A 21,739-nucleotide genomic window follows, 5' to 3' on the forward strand; every position below is an offset into this window, starting at 1 on the left:
TACCAAGACAAGATTTTCAGACTTGTTAACACCAACCGATCTTGACCACCACATATAACTAGAGCACCAATGGTGCAGAAGCTCATACCTTTTCGAGCTGAAAAATGTAGGGCCCACAAAACCAATTTTGGGCCTGTGAGGGATACCCCCCCCCCCCCTCCGTTAGCAGAATCCTGGCCACACCACTGGCTATAATTCCTATTTTCCCCTTTAAATCCTATTTTACCCACTCTCTCAAACAATACCACTGACCTACCCTATTAAACTTTCTCCCCTCTACCTTAGCAGACATAACAAGCACTCCCTACAAGACATAACTTCACAAGCTGCCTACATACCTCAGGCTCAAAGACTTCTAAGAATCGGCAAGTGCTGATTGGCTATAGAGCTCTCATGCTTACAGTTCAACAGTTAATAACAACTCCCAGTCCTGCTTTAATTCCACTAACAGCCTCTGCAGAGCTTAACCACAAATGTAAACAAACACTGCAGAAACTGGGAGACAAATTAAAGGAGCTTTGGCAAAAAGTGAAGGCTCAGATTTTTTTGAACAATGGGGATTAATTGTAATTAATTAACTTTTGACCAAAAATTTTTAGGCATCACCTTATTCATACACAATCCAACAATCATCAGTTCAACTTTGAATATGATCCATCAAAATCTTGAGGAGATTGAGATATTTGAAATATTACAAAGAATGACCCCGGATGACCCCCTAAATGACCTTTGACCTCAATTTTCCGAACACCCCTCGTAACTCTCATCCCGAGGAACATTGTGACCAAGTTTCATTATAATTGGCCATACACTGTACGAACAGGAGCAATTTGAAAATATAGGGCCGCGGCCCGGGCCACAAAAGACCTCTAGTTGATCTTTGATCTCAAATTCATGAACACCCTGAAGGTAAAACTACCATAGTACTATCGTGACAAACCCTCAACATTGTACCATGGAATCTGTAGGAGAAGAAGCATTTTGTGTATTTCCACAAAATGGCCCATTACGGCCCACAGGTGACCTTTGTCCCCAAATTTTGGATCATCTCTGATGGCCCTATACCCAATGGTCCTTGTGTCCAAGTTTCATGAAATTCCATCAAACACTGTGCGAGTGGAAGCGGTTTTACCAATTGTTGACGGATAGAGTGATAGAGTGATAGACGCCGCACTGTAACAATAGCTCACACCAGCATGCTGGTATGAGCTAAAAATAGGGTTCTGAAACTTGCCTTGAGGATCTACATACCATGTAAGAAACTATATGTTTTACAAGCATTTCAGACTGAGGCCAATTTGCATGTAATACTTTTGGTCTCCACAGTAAATATTGTTTTTGCCTCAACATGGTTCCATATTTTGATGTACAATTACACTATGGCAACACAGGTTAGTCTACTGTACGTGCCAATACACACACCACCAAAGACAATATGGGTAGTGTACTCAATGTACTGCATACACACATCAAGTATGAGAAGTATCCATGATTCCTACCTTGAGATATCATGTTTGATGGCTGGTGACCCAAATGGCCTTTGACCTACACTAGAAACAACTGAATTTTTATTTCCCATATAATGCATTCACATGCCACCTATTAAAAGTATCCATGCTTCCTAACTTGAGATATCATGTTACAAGGTTTCGATATTTGTATGCGATCAAGAGCTGCTATTTTTTCCAATTCCTCATGTCACAGAGCCACTTCTAGATAAAAATGTTTGATTTTTCTTTATAATTTTTACTAATTTTTCTAAATGAAAGGACAATTGTTTTTCCCTAAAATCAATGTCAATGTTTAACTGATATGTAGAACTTTGATATTTCAACAAAAGAAAAAATCCCAGACACTACACCCAATGAGGAATACAGTTGAAGGTGAAAATAACTAACACATGAAATTCCAGTCACATTTGGCTCTCTGATGTCATTTAAGACTAACTTCTTAGTCCTCTTTTCATACATATGAAGGAACATGAAAGGGATGATATCTTGCAAATTGAAGATGATTTTGTAAGCTTTTGGTGGAATTGTTTATCATTTACTTCCCTATCATTTGCATCAGTGAACATGCTAGGGTTTATCTTTCCTTTAATGCTTCTGGCCAAACCAGAAGCCAAAGTCATCATGGTTAACATCTCTCCATTTAAAACTAGCCTATTTGACAGATCGGACAAACATGTTCTTTCCCTGTAAATCTTTTTAAATAAACTGGCAAATGACCGTTCAGCCTTCGTCTCTTTGACATATAAGAAAATAATGATTTTCCCCTTTTAAATTTACTTTTAAATGTAGCTCACATTTATTTAAATACACTGTAAAATATTGCAGAATGTGTTGAAAACAAACCTGTGATAGTCAAGTGAGTACATGATCTTTGTACAAGCTTTCATACAGTAGAAGACTTGAGTTTTTCTTTTATAATTCCTATGCTTGATTTAAATTACATATATATATATACCATGAATAAGACATACCGGTGCACATATCCCAGCTGTATAACAGCAACTTTAAAATATGAAATAAGCCAGGCAGAAGCATATGGAGATATTAACAATTATACAGTTTTACATGATGTCAAGCCTACTCATTATTAAGCAGCACCCAAATAATAGGCTTCCTGAACAAAATATTAAATCCACATGTAAAGTTTAAGATCTGTTCAAGCTTCCCTTCTTGAGATATTGTGTTTACAAGGTTTTCAGAATTTGAGCCCTGCTGACCACAAATGATCACCACAAAAAAAACAATGGCATTTTTCTACTAACTATAACACATCCACATTAAGTTGATATCAAGTATGAAGTCTAGGGGAAGCAGAGCTGAGGGTGGGGACCATGACAACCAGTTATGTTGAAAACCTGTGCCCCTTTTCAAATGTATTGAAATGTAATTTTTATGTCCGCTTTTTTATTTTATTTGTGTGATTGGCAATTGACCTTGTAGTAAGTTTCTTTTTGTGTAGAAAAAACATTCAAATACTACAGTTTAATGTTGAGGTACCTTTGTGGTTTGCCTCCTCAAAATCAAAGTCACAATTCCCACTGCCTCCCAGAGTCCCCACTGCTCCTCTGTATGTCTCCTCCCCACCTGTTAGATTAAACACCCCTGATGTGGCTGCACTATTGAGGCATGTTACATACAAAGTACTATTTAATGCAAAGATTCATTTTGCATTCTGCAAGGAATCAAATGCTGGGAAAGCTGCTTGCCAATGTCCCATCTTTATTTCACATCCATCAAAAGATGAAGTATAAGGTACTGGCTGTCTCAGTTACATTGGAAGGTGACTTACCACGCCCGCTTCCACGGTAGGAGCAGCTATGGGTGCCTCAATTGATGCTTCCACCTGGTCTGAAACGCTAACCTCTGCACCTGAATAATCAAGATAATGTTTAATATAAATTTAACTAAAAATATGATAAAAAGGTAAATATATTTAAATTTAATCCCACCTGGTTTTGCTTTCTTCTTGTAAGAAGAGAATCTCTTTGGTCTTTCATATTCCTTTTAAATTGTCAAGTGATTTCAAGTCATCACTGCTGCCACTATACAGCTACAGTATTCATTCACTTTCGTTCTACCGAGAAATGTTTTAGCCATTAAGTATAAGAAGACTGGAGACAGCTGAGAGAGGAGTGAACTAAATAGTTCAGTTAACATTGGGTGTTACAGTATCTTATCGAACAGAGACTAGGCTGAAGAGTTGCACGCCCCTAATCCACCCCACCCCCCCCCCCCCGCTTCCCCATCAGGCAAATGTGTCAAAGACACAACAGCAAAAGTAAGTCCCAATGTCAGAGGTAACATGGGAAAACATCCAAAATCAAATAAATGTGCAACAGATTTTTGAATACTAATTGGATAGACTTGTGTTGGACAAATTAATAGAAAAGGCTTGTGTTGCCATATGTGAGGCAGTTACCTATCATCTCTCAGTCACTTTTGCTACAAGTGCACTGTCGAAAAAACAACCTACAGTGTGCCATAAGAACTATTTCCTTCCGTAGGCCATTTTCATGAGATGAGGAAAAATACTTTTCGTCAAGTAACCTCCTTAGAAATAATTGTAAAAAGTTGTTCTGCCTGGAATTGATCATGGTCGATCCGGAAAAGTTTTAATCATCAGTGCTGGATCTGAAATTATTATTATTATATTATCTGAAATTGAGGTATTTTTCTCATGTCATCTATGTCACTCCACTTGAATGGGCCACAAAATGCTAGATTTCCTTGTCCAGATATATTAATTTCCAATTATAGAAACAAGGCACTTCTTTGGTAATTTCTGTGAATACGATCATTCTGTTGTTGCCAGATAAAATCATAAAAACCGGATGCACTGATCAAATTTGGGATCACATAAAAAAAAACCTCTGGATAATGCTTTTTCATAAAATAGCAGAATAATTAATTTTTCTTTTCACTAGAAGTCCCTTTCAACAATGGATGCAATTAAAATTAGCATATAAAAGCATTTTCTATGAACAAACAAGGCTTCTTACTGTGGCAACCACTTTGCCATGAAATCTTAGGAGATACTTTTTATAGCAAAACCATGTAACCAAACTGAACATATAATATGACATTTGCCTCTTACATAGTCAGACTCACCTCAATATTGCATGTATAGATACTGTACCCGACGTTGAATAACATTTCATTGAGATGTTGAAACACCAAACACAAATTTTAATTAAATCTGAAAAACGATCCCATTGACGCTTATATTGCGCCAATGTTCACATTTTGAGAGTTATTTTCTGCATAAAGGCAGAAATGGATTGAGGATATAAACTGTACTTGGATGATATATAATTCTGATTGTATGGTTATGAAACTTGAGTGGATGGAACAAATGTATCAATGACAAATAATCACAGACGAACAATAAAATTAAAGAGAATAAAACTCAGAGTGTTAAAACCATACAAGGCAAATGGAATTGCTTACAAAACAATTGTTTAAAGTAGAGCAGGAAGCACAATTTTGACCAAGTTTGGTTTTCCACCATCTAACCTTCCACCCCCCGGCAATTTAGCCTTCTACATTATTCCTTTCTACCCCTGGTAATCACATTCAGTGACCAGTTTAAGTCTGCTATTCACAGTGATTCAGAAGACAGTAATCCTTCATTTATCAAGGCTTGTATTGTCTTTAATCCTGCTCAAATATTATTTACAGGTCAAACCTCAAGTCAGTAAATATTATTGATAACTACAGACAGCTTAGTTTGTTTTATGGAGCGTCAAGACTAATACCACACATTGCACACAAAGCAATCGCACCCTATTTAACCCCTGGAACTGCACATCTTCCAAGAAAGAAAATGAAAAAAAAAGAAAGAAAAAAGTTTTAGTCATTAATTATAATCCCAAAAACCCTTTTGAACAGTTAATTGAAGTTAGTTTTAGTAGTTGGATTGACCATTAGTACTATAAAGAATCTACTATGTTACAGTAGATAATTTTGCAGTTTCTGTATCTACTAGGTGTTTGGTTGCAGCAGTGGGTTTGCTTTCTTTTCAAAAAAGCAATGCAGTCAATGCCCAGTCAAGGTAACAGGTCCATCAATTTTACTGACATTTGAAACAAAAAAGACCTCAAATCATCATCAGCAGCAGCTCTCTTGGTTTTGACTTACTTGTGTCAATATCAAGATCTGGCTGAGCTGAGGCAGTCTCGTCTACAGCTAGAGGGGCCATCATGCCCGCCTCTGCAAAAAAAGCTGAGAACAAGTGAAAAGACAACACTGTGAATAGACATGTAGTGGGTACTGACTGAATGATGGTGCATGCACAATACACAGCATGTCACACACCGACCAACAGCAGTCAAAACCCACATCAGAGGACTGAAAAGAGAAAAGGAGTAGTTAGTGCATATGAAGAACCAGCACCATAAAGTAAAATGTATTATATATGCATTATTAATAATAACTGAATCACCATCGTGGTGGTTATGACTCAACAGCTGGAGGAATGTACCGCATTTGAGGCCACTCTCTGTGACAATTGGTCGATTTGAAGTTCCATCTAATGACATGCGTTTTTTTGATCTGCTTGTTGTTATCAGCAAAACAGAAGTCTCTGGGGATTTGGTGGTACAAGTCTTTGGCGACTTGCACCGAAACAAATTTTTGAAGGATTTTTTTTTTACTCATCTTGCCAAACTTAAAATATTTATGGGAATTTATGAGAGTAAAATAAGTTTTGTACCAATTTTTACAATTTAACAAAGGCACCAAGTAAGAGCACAAATCAGAATTTTGTCAGAGTTAGCTTGATTCAACACCTCAAATGCACTAAATTCCCCAAAGTGAAAATACTGTGTGGATATTATTAACACATTTTGCACAACATTAGTGAAAATGAGAATGCACTGCAAGTCAACCAAGCCTTCTTAATTAAAGTTTTTTTTTTCTTCTCTTCAGTCTAGACAAAGATTTGGTACAACGCATGAATGTTAAAGCACACTGTCCATGATTCACTCTACACAATGCTACATCTGAACACAGCGAAACCAGTCAATTTTGTCTTCTCAGTTCTCACACATTTTTCAATTGTATATTTGAAGAGTTCATCAACTCCACCACTGCTTACCTTATTAACAAAAGCCATGACCCTGATTGTAAAGTACCACAGTGGTTTGCTTTTGAAGGGAACGCAAATATTTACCCAAGGGCAGACAAAGAAGATTCAGTCTCTTCTCATGGGTTAGGTGTCTACAATTACCAGGCTAAAAAAGAAGTTGGAAAGGATCATTTCTGGTTTTCTACACAGCTATACAATCTATTTGTGTTTGGCTAAGCAAAATTGGTGGAGCATGGTCTAATGTGTTATTTTGTTAATGGTTATTCAATAAACTTTTACTTAACCTACAACTACCGATCATATCTGGATTTTCTGATTCAACAGGTTCACAATTAGTAAGATACTTCAAGCATGGAAGTAGTACTTTCCACTTCCATAAACGTTAGGCTTGTGTAATGCTTTCAGAAGACTACAAACAATACTTTCCATGTTTGGCTCTTTTCATAAACAGCAAAATACTTGCACTTATGTGGACACACCTATGAAGTATGGAGGTCACCCTAGCTTCGAGTCATGTTCAAAAGATTTTACATTTTAATCTCACATGAGTAAACCCACCAAAACAGCAGGAATTTTCTACTAAAGTGGATAAACAGTACATACAAAGTACAACATAGCTTGATGTTAGATGTGGGCCTAGATGCTTTTGAAAATATACTGTTAACGTTTTCAGACATTGACCTCTATTGACCTCAAGTGGTCTTTGTCCTCCATATGGTTCTTGTACCCCACAAGGATGATCTAGATATGTATCATTCAATTTTGCAGTTTCAGACTTTGACCTCTGTTGACCTCATCTTTAGACTGACCATTCTCAGCCCATCACCCTCCCATGGATTCCTTATGCCTCAGACAGCCTGTTGGCATTGTGATTCCTTACCATATTATTGCTAAAAATTCTACATAACTGACTTATGTAGAACAATATGTTAACAATATGTTAAAATTTAAATAGGTTAAATTTGTCCTGGCAAGAATTAAGTGAGAACCAGAAGAGATCAGAGCTGTCTATCTCTTGTGTGCATCAACCAATTAATTCTCTGGTCAATTTTTTATATTACAGTATGGTCAGTACTTTGAGGTAGCAACCATCAGCTCTGCTACCAACCATCCCCTTAATAATTGTTATCAACGAATGAGAGTTACTTGACATTGTTGATACACTGAAATATTTTCACAACTTACTTGCAAAGCCAAAGTCATCTAGTATATAAATCAAAGAGATTATGCTACTTTTAAGACCATTTGAGATAACCTGTTGACCCCTTGAAGCGTGTGACCCCTTGAAGAGTGTGATAACTGATAAGGTCCACTTGAGTCTGGTTAAGGCTTCCAACACATGAACTACTTGAAGCAAATTCCATGTCCTGGATGACTATACATGTTTAGTTGAAGATCACTTGAGATCTATTTTATGTTGGGCTCATTCACTACACTGAACTGAGATTGATCAAACTACATTCACCAAAAGAAAATCCTAGCATGGTATAACTGACACAGATTAATTGTTGCTCTAAGTTTGGAGTTAACATGTTTACAAGGATTACATACTTCGACACATGCTGACCTCTATCAATTTCGATAGGGTTGTTGCACTCTAGCTGCACTAAGCTGGTTCTACATACTAACTGAGTATGAAGTTCCACAAATATCACACACGCACACATCATAACCATCTCATAGATTATTTCTGTCTCTGGCAAGGAATCTAAACATGTTACCTAAAGTAGCCTTATTAAGGTCCTGTTCAAAATTTATGACATTTAAAAGAACTAAGCTCTTTCTGGCACTACAAGATGCTGCATTACTGATATAAGAACCTTTCATAATTGCAATGAAAGTATATTGACATATGGGTTGAAGCCTATAGTTGTTATATTTTGCTCAAGACTGCACAACAAACCATAACATGCGAAATCTCAAGCTCCCGTACAGTAGCTGTTTAAAGTATTCCTGGAAGCATATTTAATAGCCAAGAATGAAGAAAGCTTAGTCTGTCAAAACTTTCAAAGTACTTTCCTGGTACTTTATTGACCAATTATTCCAAAAACTTGACTAGTTTTACAGGTAAAACAAAGTATTGTTCCTTGTATCAACTTCTATCTTGATAGCTTTTTTAAGCTGTGATAAAATTTGAAAATTATGTTACGAAAATTATTTGATACATGGTCACCACATCAAATGCCAAAAGGGTGCTTTTTCTCCCTCATATTTTGCCCCACTCATGAAAAGAACCCTCCACAATTGGAATAAGTTTAATTCTGATTTTATTGGGAACTTGATCTTTTCAACTGACATTTCAACTATATGATCAAAGCACTCTAGTCTACTGTTTCTAGGCCTAAGTATGACACTTCACTGCTTCAAATTTAGTGTCATGCAAAGTTGATGTAGGCCAATCACTTTAGCCTTTACATACTTTCAACATTTAAATGGTGAGACAATGTCTAGTACTGTCACAAAACAAATTCAAAACAGAACTGCAGTATTTATGTAAAGCCAGCAGTATTAGAACTAACCTTACGTTAAATGGGCGACATAATTCAACAATAACATATCGTTGCTGTTGTTAGTGTTACGTGCATAAAACCGTTCAACACATTTGCCCAGCCTAACATTAACATTGGGCGTTGGACAGTATGTCAATCGTAACCTACTTTAGCGAGTCCTAGATCCAAAGTACATTAGGCCTTGCAATTTCCACCCGGTTAGGCTAACTTTTCAACTTCGCCCAGGCGTACTAAGCTTTCGTTCATTTACGTAACATTTAATTTGTGGCGGCTTCTTGGACAACCTGAACTGTTACAAGCGAGGTCTTACATAAGAAGTACAATGGTACGGTAATGTCTTCTGTTACGTGCTTTCGCGAAATCTACTTTATTCACCAATGACGCACACATGCAGACTTTACAAGCCTATTTTTGTGTTTACGCTGATAGGCCACGGAGGGAGTACCCAACTTCAATTCAAGTTGTTCAACATATCAAACAAGCATTTTAAGTCGATCAAGTGATCCAGGAGATATCTACGTGTGTGTATACAACACATTAAAAGGCAAACTTTGATTACAGAAAGTTGCAGTGATTACGTCAGACTTTGTAGGTAAAATATGGTGAAACCCGAATGTAACCTTGCAATGGGAAAAAATCTGCCACAATTTCAGCAGGCATTGTCAGCTTAAAGCATCTTCAGCAAGTCGTTATTCTAAGACGAAAACTGACAAACAAACCAAAGTGATCGTCCCGAATAGTGCAAACTAGAGGTTCGCAATATTACTAAGTTATGCAGGTATATGCAAGCCCACAATTTATATTTTAAAAGGGTATATCGTTGCCTTACAATGTAAATTTTTGACCCACCGAAGTTACAACCATATATTGATTTAAATACGAAAATTATCTTCTATAATGGGTATGTACGACCCATTCTAGATTATTGTAGTATAGTCTGGGGTACGTGTGGAGCAAATGATTTACAAAAGTTGTTACATATACAAAAAGCAGCAGCGCGTATTATTACGAACTCGGGAAGATATGAAAGCTCGACAGAATTGTTTAAAATGCTAAAGTGGCACCCTGTCGATACGCAAATACGTATACGACGATTGATCATGATGTACAAGACCATGAATGGCCTCTCCCCAAATTATCTAACCCAGTTATTCAACTTTACGCACGAAATTCATAATCACAATTTGAGATCCACGACCCAAAGTAACTTATACCTGAAAGATGGTAAAACGGAATATCACAAGCGTAGATTTTCCTTCATAGCTGCCAAAGAATGGAATAGTTTGCCAGCTGAATGCAAGCATGCCAAATCTTTACCTATTTTTAAACGTTTAGTCAATGAATTTTTCAAGTCTTAATCATCTCATTACGCTTTTATGTTCTATACTCATTTTTACAGTTTTGTGATTTACTGTTGTATATTTGTATGTTTAATTGTCTTACTCTTTGTTTATTATTTTATAATATTATTCTTTTATATTGATTGTATTTTAGGGCCTCGGGGAAGATTAGCTGTGGCTAACCGAGTCACCCTTTTTAAAGGTTAATAATAATAACAGAAGTGGGTATTCTCAGCGACGAAAATGTGTACAATACCGGGAGGGAGGTGTAAAACTGCATACTGTTTGCAGTTTTCCATACGTTACGCGGTTGCGATGTTCTTAAATTAGTGTGTTATTTCATATATCCATATTTATGACATATATCCAGACACTAACGATTACTCAAGACGTTTTGTAACCTTGACATCTTATGGATTGGTATTGCGGGCTTTATAATACTGATGGCCCAAGAAGTAGCACAATTGGATATTACGTAATCAATCCGATGACCTCAACTAACAAATCGATGACTGCCGACACAGTCATAACCAAAGACCTAACAGGCGGGAAAATGAAAGAAAATTGTTCTCCCTTTTGGACACCACTATGGAGGGTTCATGCGACGGTGTATTGTGCCAGTACGCCTACACCCTTCACAGTATAACAGCAGTTTGAAGAAACTGAAATGCGTACAGTGAATGATGCTAATTTTACTTCAAAACGCGAACAATTACTCACTTCTGTTCAGGAGAACTGACTGAGACCGACATAATGAATTCTGTCATTAAGTTTCCCATAGCTATAGCCTACATTAACAAAATACGAACCTTTTAAGAAGGTTGTCTTATTGTCGGGAGGTACATTCCATAGTATTTTCAAATCGGAGGTTGCTTTACAATTTTTACGTTTGAGAGCTTTTAAGCCTATTCATCTATAGAAAAGCCTAAAATTCCACGCATTTGCAAACGACCTAGCGTCAAGTTATTTTAACTGCATTGAGACCGACTAACATAATGATATTGCTGAACCGAGGACTGCACCCCACCTTTACAAACACTCCTTGTGATTAGTAATGCTTCGTATACTTTTTTAGGCCGACATATGTTCCTTTGCCGAGGGGCTTTTCGGGGGAGGGGTGGGGGTGCGGGTGGCTGGGGTATTTATAAAGTTCCATTGATATAACAGTAATATGTACAAGAATGCCAAATTGAGCAGGTTACAATCAATATCCTTGGGGAAACATTAAAATAGAGTAGACTGCATAACATTTATGTACATATTCGAATCAAAACCGCTCTACAGCCAATTTTGTGGTTTACCTAATGAGCTAAATGAAAGGACCCCAACCACAAAGAACGAAATAAATCATCAAGGCTCGTTTTATTGGGTCTCCTTGGGGCTATGGCATTGAGCCTTACAATTTCAAAAAGGTAAAAACATGTTTCACCTGCAACTATACCTTAATTACGATCAAACATTGAACTTGTTACGTCAGATGCTATGCTAGCAAAGATTTTCATTTATAATTACTGACCAATCTCCAACCAATGAACTGGGGGGAACGATGCAAAAAACTTACATTTTACTGAACGCTCTACAGAAAAGACAAATTTTGGAAACGCCCATCCGGCATTTTGCTAATATGTGTAAAGAGGTTTGGTGACTTGCAGACAACATTCCCTATTGAAGACCAAAAATGTACATCAATGGCCTCTTGTTTTAGTCTGATAAACAATTAGTGACGATTAATATTAAAAACTTGGAATTAATTAAGTATAATATGAACATGTATAACTGAAAGTGAATATTTTGTGTCAGTAGATGAAATACATATATAACTATACGTGTAATTCAGATGAGATATATTAAATGTTATTGTGCATTTTCTTTGATGTCTTACTGTTTTTCTCTCTCGGTCAAACGCTGCCAACTTACCGGCTCGTGCTTTGGCTGTCGCACTTGTCTCTGGTGCATCACTGGCTGACGGCGTCGTGACTTCAGCGGAGATGTTGGCATCTGGTGAGTTGAATTCGACATCGGCGTCTAAATCTGCCGTGCCTCTGTAACTTAATGGTCGGACATGCTTACCGCCTCCATTGCCGCCTTCGACATTGCCTTTTTCACGAGCGAGCGAGGCGGATCTCCTCGGTAGTAGTTTACTGAAACTCAATTTGCGCTTCTTTTTGGCGGGTCCTTCGCCGTTAGCTCCTGCTTCTACATTTGCAGACGCTTCTACGTCGAAGCTAGCCGAGGCACTTGCTTTATTTCCCATGTTCTAGGTTTCCTGGACACATCAAAGAAAAGTTTACTGGCTCAACGTTCAGTTAAAAGATATACCAAACAACACAAAACATCGGTAAAGGGGCTGTGGTTTCTTCAGAAAATCCAATTGGAAGGGTAGGTTGCCACAGTAGCGGTGCTTGTGCTGCTTCATGTACACTTTCCTGTTGAGAAATGCAACACAAGACAGTTGTTAATGCATGAAGACTACACCACGACGACACTGTGCTAGCCCTCACCAAAGCTTCTTATGCAAATACAATGGGGTATTCAAGTCGCTGCAGATAACTGCTTACGAATTTCTCGGGAGGGTTTCATTGAAATGAAGTGAAGCATAGCAGCGCCAAAAGGGCTTTTGGCTCTCCCCTCTTTGTGGAGAGGATTTTCTTATAGTGAAATGTGAATGGCGGTCGTTGGATGCACAGTGCGTGGAATTCAACGGCTTGGGTGTGGATCAGTCACCACTTTTAGAGAACTGTGAAACAGAAGGGTTAAGATAACACGCAACAACATATCTTGGTGTTTATGAAATGTTTCCTTAATCCCGTACTTCGAGGTCAACGCCGCTCACAAATTCACTCTACATTCAAAGCGTGCAAAATTTGGTGTTAACCTATTATGAGGGTAACTCTAAGTAAACTGTTGTTTTTCTCCTTTTACTTGCGGGGGTGCGGGTGGGGGAGGGGGTGGGAGTTGTTTCTTTAGTAATCACCCCATGAGAGTAGCCTACCCGCTGTGAGGCTCTGTAGAGTGATAGATATTTTACTAAAACTATCGTAATACGACATAAAAAGGATTTCGCTCACAAACGAAAAGTATACTAGATTTAGGCCTAGGCCTACACATAATTCCGATGTTGTATATTAGTTAAGGAAACTACGTCCCATTCTATAATATACGAAAAACACAGCGTCGCGTTGGCGTCATGTAACTCAACGTCACTTTTATACCTCTTTTTCATTTCTCTTTCTTTTGTTGGGGGGGGGGTCCGGGGGTGGGGCTGGCAGAAAACGGTTTTGTTTGCTTATAACCATGAAAATTGGAATTGAATCAAATAATACTAGTTTACTTTCTATTCAAGATTTCACAATGTGTTACTCTAACAAACTGCCCGATACAACATAGCTGAACAACTAACTCATTGGCAGTAACACTTGAGTAATGTTAAGTTGAATTCAGTCTTGGCACATTGCCATGCAGTCAACCGAAGCTGACTCATCAAAATGAGCAAATGAGGGAAGATCGGAGAGGTGAAATGCAACGACTGCCGTACCAACCAAATTTAGATATTATATTTCAATATGAACCCCTCAACACATCCACCCCACCCCCCCCCCCATATACAGCCCCATCAGAATTGTTCCAAGTTGCTTTCGTATACTTAACTGCACGCAGCGGGATATATGATATGGGTGATTATAACGGATAAAGCACAAATGCCACCAAGTACTACGTATGATACTTTTATTCCAATTTGTCTGGTGTTAATTATTATCTATATGACATTATATGACAAAGTTCATCAGCAGGTCATAATGTTATGTCTGGATTTATATAGAACAACATTGCACTACAACTGAGACCAAATATCGTAAACATGAATAATGTTACGCTTATGCACTATAATTGAACATTATAATCGATATTACTGATGGAGTCCCGGATGCATTGTCCTGTAGGCTTTCACAAGTTGGATTCAAATCTTGAATCTATGCTATTGACTGTTTTCTTTCTTGGCTTATAGATTTAACACTCACACGCACGCAGTGTGCGTCGACGGCCCGACTGGGCCACCGTATACAAATATATCATCGAGTCCAGCTATTTCAAGTCTTTCGTCTATCCTTAGACGTTTACTACAAGTAAAGAGGGAATGCATATTCTTATTACTTAATTGACCGATGGTCACGGGATTGTTTCCCACCACTCGGTCGACCTAGTAACCCAGTACTACAAGGACACAGAACAGTATTGGGACTGAGAACTACAAATGTTCATTGTATCTCTTGATGTACCCATGACTGGTTGACACTGAAGAATATTGCACTTGGGATTTTAAACACGTCCGTAGCCAGATGTGAAGGGGATGGGGTAGGGGGTGCCGGGGTTAAGATATATACACGCACGAAACTAACATAGGCCTACTCAATCACCACTCGCCGCAATTGTTATTATACTTTCGGCGACCACTGAATGTTCTCACACACACAGCAACACAAGACCAACACATGGTAAATAATAGCATGGGGAGTATTAAATACACGACATAATACCATGCAGAGTGATAAACAGCCACACAACGGGATCTTATTCTCTTTGTACATCCTAGAGTAATCTGGTTGTTGGTATATATGGTGCCTGTTCTTTATTACTAGTTGAACTTTATGTCACTGTGAGCAAGATAATTCGGAAAAACGAGAACTAAATACTTAACAATCTATGGCATTTACTTCTTAATGTTCGTTTTATATCTGCGATGATATCAGCTTCTGTAATTCAATATTTTTTTCTTAATGTAGAGTTCAACCGTTCTTTAAAACATCCCCGCAGCTAACCCTACAAATCCAGGTTTCAAAAGAGGTCAAGGTAGCATAGTCATATTCATACCCTCAATCGAACGAAATTGATTTCTAGGTTCAAAAACAAACCCCTGGAATGAGGCCGAGGTCAGCATGTATACACAGTGGGCAACTCTACAAAACCAACTTAGTTTCGGGGACTTGCATGTTCGGGTCTTGTTGGGGGTTTTTTGGCGGATATAACCTTTGTTAAATCTTTCTTTCATACTTTTCGGAAATCAGGTTTTATGGCCTAAAGCAGTCTTATTGTGTTTGATGTTGCAACATTTGTTTCGTCAACACCGATCAAAAAAAATAATACGTTTATGCACAGACCTATATACATATATTATTCTCATTCACACCCACCAGTTCCCAAACAGCTTAAAATCTAGAAAACAACATTCACAGATCACAAAAAAAAAAAAAGTCTCATTCACGTACGAAATACAAAAAGAACGTGAGGTCAAATACAGGAAAGGAGGTCATTCCATGCAATAGGGGAGGAGGTGCTGGAAAGGCTTAACTTACAATTCTCGTTCAAAAGCATTCTTCGAAAATATATCCAGTTCTCAACATGCAGTATTGAAATACTAAAATATGTGATTAGTGATACACAACAAATAGAGCGTTTTATAGATGTCAAAAAAAAGGTTCGCCATTATTCTGACTGAGTTTGAAGTGACGTCAAGAAACTCAGACTAAGTTTGTTAAATAATAAATAGGCCTACAACATACTAATTCCGTTGTACTGGACCTATACCACCTTTTCAGCTCCCTTGTTCATTAACGCTAATCTATCAACCAGAACAAGTTAATAACAGCTGACGAATATTGTTCTTTCGTAATTAACGGTTCATTATTGACATTGACACTCTATCCATTAAGTGAATCGGTTTCTAAGTAAGCTATCCATCTGCTTCATCAGGATTTTGTTAACAAACTCCCAAACTGGTTCACCTCAATACCTCACTGAACAAATTCTTGGTAAACTTGATTTACTGATTAGTGGCTTTGTGATGTGTTTGAACAATAATTGTAAAGGATTTGTCACTGTAGCAATCTCACTTAAATCCAAACAGATTATTGAGTCTGCACTCTGCAGTGAACCATATCAAACTTTACGGTGTAACCGCCCACTTGTTTTGCAAACGTATATAACCTCCACCCCCCCCCCCCACCCCGGTACCCTTCTTATTAACGCTGTATACAAATATGAAACTCTTAAAATTAAATGAACAACTTGAATCCAAGTTTGAATCTTGCATCTTATCAGAGGGTATAGACTAAACTTTCTGAACTGTTGTCAGATACATAAAGGCAGCTGAATTCGCCGAAAGTTTTTAGATAAAACATAACAGACAGGAGGCATACCACAATTATTATTATTATAAGAAAATCTCCCTCTCTTTCAAACCAATTGGTTCTATTACGCTCATCATTTGGCTACAGTTTTAAAAATAATGTTAAGATAAAAACGTATAGGCCTATATGTACAACGAATGTTAACCTTTCAGAATTGCAAACTTATTCATCAAAATTTGTTGAAACACGTTTTCTCGTCGGGCTGTTGTTGCTAAGTAAGAATCATATTTAGATTAATACCGGATAAAATCATATTTTGATTGATAACGAGAGAAATCTCAGCATGCTCATGAGGGAGACAGGAAATGGAACTTCCTCTACCTCCAATCTCCATCCTCGTCACGAGATTATTATCTTTATTTTGAACGATGGAGGCAAACCCTTCTCCAAAATCTATATTGGGATTTAGTCGCAGTTTTATCGTCCAGGGTTTGCAATTCACTGAAGCTAACGACCTGACGCCTTCATATATCCAAAAGACTTCAAAGCTTTAGCATATAGGTTAGTATCATGTATACCTGACTGCAGGTGGTGACATCTTAAGCATACGTAATTATATATTGATTGTAATTACCTGCATAAGGTATATTTATGATGTCTTTTTTTCTTTAGATTGAGCTTTTACATAATTGTGCGATGTAACAGTATAATGAACCACTCACACCGTGCAACAAAGGGTGTTTTATACATGTATTGGAATGTTCTTATACGAACTCTTTTTTTGTATTGTTGATATGGACTTGTGAGATCAAAACACTTATATATAACACTTATATAAAACACATATATAAAACACACACACCATTCAGGAGTTGTATAGATCAGAAAAGGTAAAGAACAGGAAATAAAGAGATTGAGATGGTTTCGGAATACCATCAACAATGTGAAATATAGAGACATGTCAAATTCAAAACACTGGTTGTATCATCTCTGCTTCTCATCGACTAACGAAACAAAGTCACTGAGCATGTGAACATTTCGACGGTTATTAATGGTTCAAGCAACACTTAAAATGTATAACCTGTCAACAATGGGAAGGGATTTTGTGGAAGTAAACGTCATATTCGACACTTTCATAGTTTTGACAACTTCATTAAAGAAAATCCACGTACAACACGGGCTTTATCATAATGGTCTCTTGCAAGGGAATTTCCTAACGAAGTTCACTCAACTGATGCAAGAATAAACTGAGATGACATTTTGATAAATAACAAATAGCGTGAATCTTTAATCTCAAATTGGACTGTATCTTCATTTAGTAACTCAAGTTTGACTAAATGTAACAATTATTGAGAGATTGGCGGTCACAAGTGAAAACAACGAAAGCTATTGTAGAGGCCATATATTGTAACAAACGACGACCCTCGGATCGATGTGGAGCATACCATCTCCTTTAAATGATTAATTACCCATTGTTTCAAGATCAATAAACAAATGTCTAAGATAAATAGACCCTCGCTAAAACCACTAACCCCCCTCCCTTTGCCCTAGGGAAGAAGTAAAAGTAACGAATTAAGATATCCATTTACGTTGGCTTACCAACAGTGATGCTGGACTCACCAACGCTAACTGTATAGCAGCAATGAAAAGTTGTAAGTTGTAAGTGTCATCAGAATGAAAAGTTGTAAGTTACTTATCCAATAGTCAATTATAGCAATGAAGATGTTATATAAAAGTAGCACAATCGGTGATACCAGTGCAAGCCTCTTTTCTTTTCTTTCTTTCTTCCCTTCTTTTTATAAATTATATTTTTGTGAACAGCAAAACCTTTGTTTGTTTTAATGAATTGATATCTATTAAAATACATTTATACTTAGCATTATTTAAAGATTTCAATGATCAACACAGGTATAGAAACGAACAAAACAAGAAAGAAAGAGAGAAACATAACAAACGAGAATAGCGATATACGGTATAAATGTATATAAATATATATATATATATATATATATATATATATATATATATATATGCTATATATATGATATATATATATACATATACATATATCTATATATATATATATATATATATATATATATATATATATATATGTATATGTATATATATATATCATATATATAGCATAGTTCTAGATAATAAAACGAAATAGTTTTGACTTACAAAGGTAAAAAACATCCATGCATCTTGTTACATGATTCGCGTTTAGCACAAGAACGAACCTTCTTCAAAAGCATATTCCCATAATCAGGAATAGTTGCACGCTTTTTATCTCAACGTATCGAGTTTGCTTTCGATCCTCTGGTTATATTTACACACCATTCCACAGTCAACAAAATTCGGCCATTTTTTGGTCTTAGTCATAATCAAACAAGAGATCGTGTTGGCTCCAGCCATGCGTATTAAGAATCACCTGGCCAAAATCACAATACATAATTATTACCACTCATTAGCACACACATAATGCATTGCTGTACTTCCCAAATGTGATCCGTGAGACTCTAATATCGATTTAACGAGGATAAACAAAACATAAGTTGACAGACTCAAAAAGAAATGTTCCACTTAAACATGTGTTCACACTGAAAAGGACTTACATATTGTACAGTGTACGCAGTATAGTTAGCACAGGTGACTCACTCTTATCACTTACTCCGACATAACCTCTTTCATACGCAAATTAATAAGTGAGAAATTTAGTCGTAACCAAACCGTCGTTCGCTTCTCTCACAAAGCCCGAGCCCAACCGACGAGTTTCCTAGGACACGATGACGTAGCAGCGTTTGTCTCTATCAATTCCGCATTTGCTTTTTTTTCGTACGGCCGTGAACTCTTTACGTTGGCAAACCCGTCTCATTAGCATAGCAAAATAACAACGGACTGAAATGTTTATTGAAGGTGGCGTGTGCATCTGTATAGGAATCGCATCATAGCGTATGTCGCCGGAATGTACACGCGGAGTCGGCCGCGGGAAACAAAAATATGTTGATAATGAAAGGAAACCACGGAGTATTCTGGCGCGTTAACGAAAAAAGTATATGTTGTGATTTCTACGTCATGTGATCACCTCCATGCATATGTTGCAAGGCGAGCATAGTTAACAATACTACACTGTTGACAAATGACATGCTCCGGGTGATGAGTTCATGTTTACAATCCCAAGAAATCGTCATGAATGGGTTGGATCAGGGAGTCAGTTGTATAGAACTTTCATCGGGTTAAAAGCAAGATCCCTCAGAATGACAAGGGGTGGGAGGGGGATAACAATTGGGCAGGAGGCAGGGAGACAAAGCACGTGCGCATGGGAGTTACCACCGACCATGACAATAGGAGAGTTAGTGTATAAAAGTCACAACAACATGAATGGTTAAATCGTTGTACTGCAAACATGGATTAAAATTCATCAATTTTCTATAAAACGTCGTTATTGATTGGGGCTTTTCTATTTCTCTGTTCATTCTCTTTGGGACCAATCAAGTTGAATAAAGTTATTCCATGGTTATCGTGTGGTTCTATTATATATTGCGTATCCATATCAGACTCGGATCTGGGGGATGTACAACCAACCCCCCCCCCCACTCTCTTCCACCCCACACAAAAAGTGGCACAATTATATATCCAATTGTTGGCCTAAATATGGCTGAGACTACGCCATTGTACGTCTAATATTCCATGTTTTGTTTGTACTGGGGAGTACTCCCACACGGCCCTATACAAGCGATTCGGCTTAAACGACACCAAGGCCACACCTCTCGGATCCGCTTGAGTAAACTAAGGAGGTGACACGGCGAGAGTGCCCACAGAGAGTGTAACATCGTAGCAGGAACTTACTTATGTAATTTCAACGAACACCTATCACAATCGTTATATAATACCTAGACGTTGTTTGCATGATTCAGAGAGGCCCAAACAGTGTTACACAATTAATTAGAAATAAATCATTTAACTCAGAGGATAATTCAAAAACTGCCGTAATATGTGGTATCGCGATTCCAACATGACTGACGGGGGGTGGGGGGGGGGGGGGGTCATATAATTCATGCTAAGATATTTGAAGCAAATAGTACATATCTCAGTTACTAACGGACACATGGATACGGCCAGATTCGATTTTCACAACGACCCGACGTTTCTGGGTTCCAATTACTGGAACGGACAACAATTTGAGACCTCGGTAGCCAACATAATAGAGTTTATATAGAGTGTAAATGTCCACATAGTTCTGTGATTGTTGATATAACATTAGTATAGGTGTCTAACTATATACTGGCGGTCTATGGTATGACATCTTAAAGCTATAGTGATAACTGATATTACAGTCACATACCTCGGCTATATGAAGTCTTTTTTTACATTGGATTGTTCTCTATTATTGGTATAGATTTGAAATGATAACGAAGCATGTATAAGCTTTGTAATGTTAGCAACAGATTGTGTATACCTTAGAATTGACGAGATTTTTGCGATTATTAAAATTATTTCCAAATAGATCAATACAATGTTGTGAAAACTACTCCATTTTATTATTGTTTTATTGTTCCTTTAAAGTGTATCTTGTTTTTCAATCTCTGGTGTCACAACACGGCATACTGTACTATAGAGCTCTGAATTGGTTACCTTGACAACACGCCTACACATTCTAAGGTTTTGTGTTTGTTTGCGGTTTTGTTATTCTATTATGGTACAACACGTATTAAGCCTATACATTCAACATTGGGTATACATACAGTGATTATTTAACACAATGTCAAAACTTATAAGGTTATACTCCTATAGCAAGGAATCCTGACATTTGCAACGCCTTCCACCTCCTTATTACATGGTGATAACTTAAAATAGTCAAATACATGTTAAAGAATATTATTAAAAATATTCGTCACCGTCTTACGCCGCAGCTTAATTTTGTACATAATGGCATGTATTGGTTGACTATAGTGTGTACAAAAAAAATCGTAATATCGCCCAACTGTACAGAATCGACCACAATAGAAATAAATAAAACAAACATTACACAATCAAAGCAGCGGTACCGCTACATACATCATTACGTGGCTTTTCGTAGCTCTGTATATCAAATTCAATTTTAGAATTGGAAAGAGAAAAACATAATAATAATAATGATAATCACTGTGCTTGGGAGATGGCA

General features: G+C 37.3%; 1 protein-coding gene across 7 annotated transcripts in view; it reads right to left on the reverse strand.

Annotated features, from left to right (window-relative positions):
* LOC139971257 (uncharacterized) overlaps positions 1-21,739 on the reverse strand; it is a 69,335-nt gene that overhangs the window by 16,839 nt on the left and 30,757 nt on the right. For 4 of the 7 annotated variants that reach the window (XM_071977561.1, XM_071977564.1, XM_071977563.1 and 1 more), the window contains exons 2-4: positions 12,365-12,873; positions 5,649-5,732; positions 3,301-3,380 (exon numbers count right to left, since the gene is read on the reverse strand). In XM_071977561.1, the coding sequence (XP_071833662.1) occupies positions 3,301-3,380; positions 5,649-5,732; positions 12,365-12,701 (501 nt within the window). In that variant the 5' untranslated portion in view covers positions 12,702-12,873. Of the gene's footprint in view, positions 1-3,300; positions 3,381-5,648; positions 5,733-12,364; positions 12,874-18,815; positions 19,150-21,739 lie in introns of those variants that run through there. The other 3 variants (XM_071977565.1, XM_071977566.1, XM_071977567.1) reach the window with 3 other exon arrangements.

This window comes from Apostichopus japonicus, chromosome 8 (genome assembly GCF_037975245.1).
Source record: "Apostichopus japonicus isolate 1M-3 chromosome 8, ASM3797524v1, whole genome shotgun sequence".
Lineage (NCBI taxonomy): Eukaryota > Metazoa > Echinodermata > Holothuroidea > Aspidochirotida > Stichopodidae > Apostichopus > Apostichopus japonicus.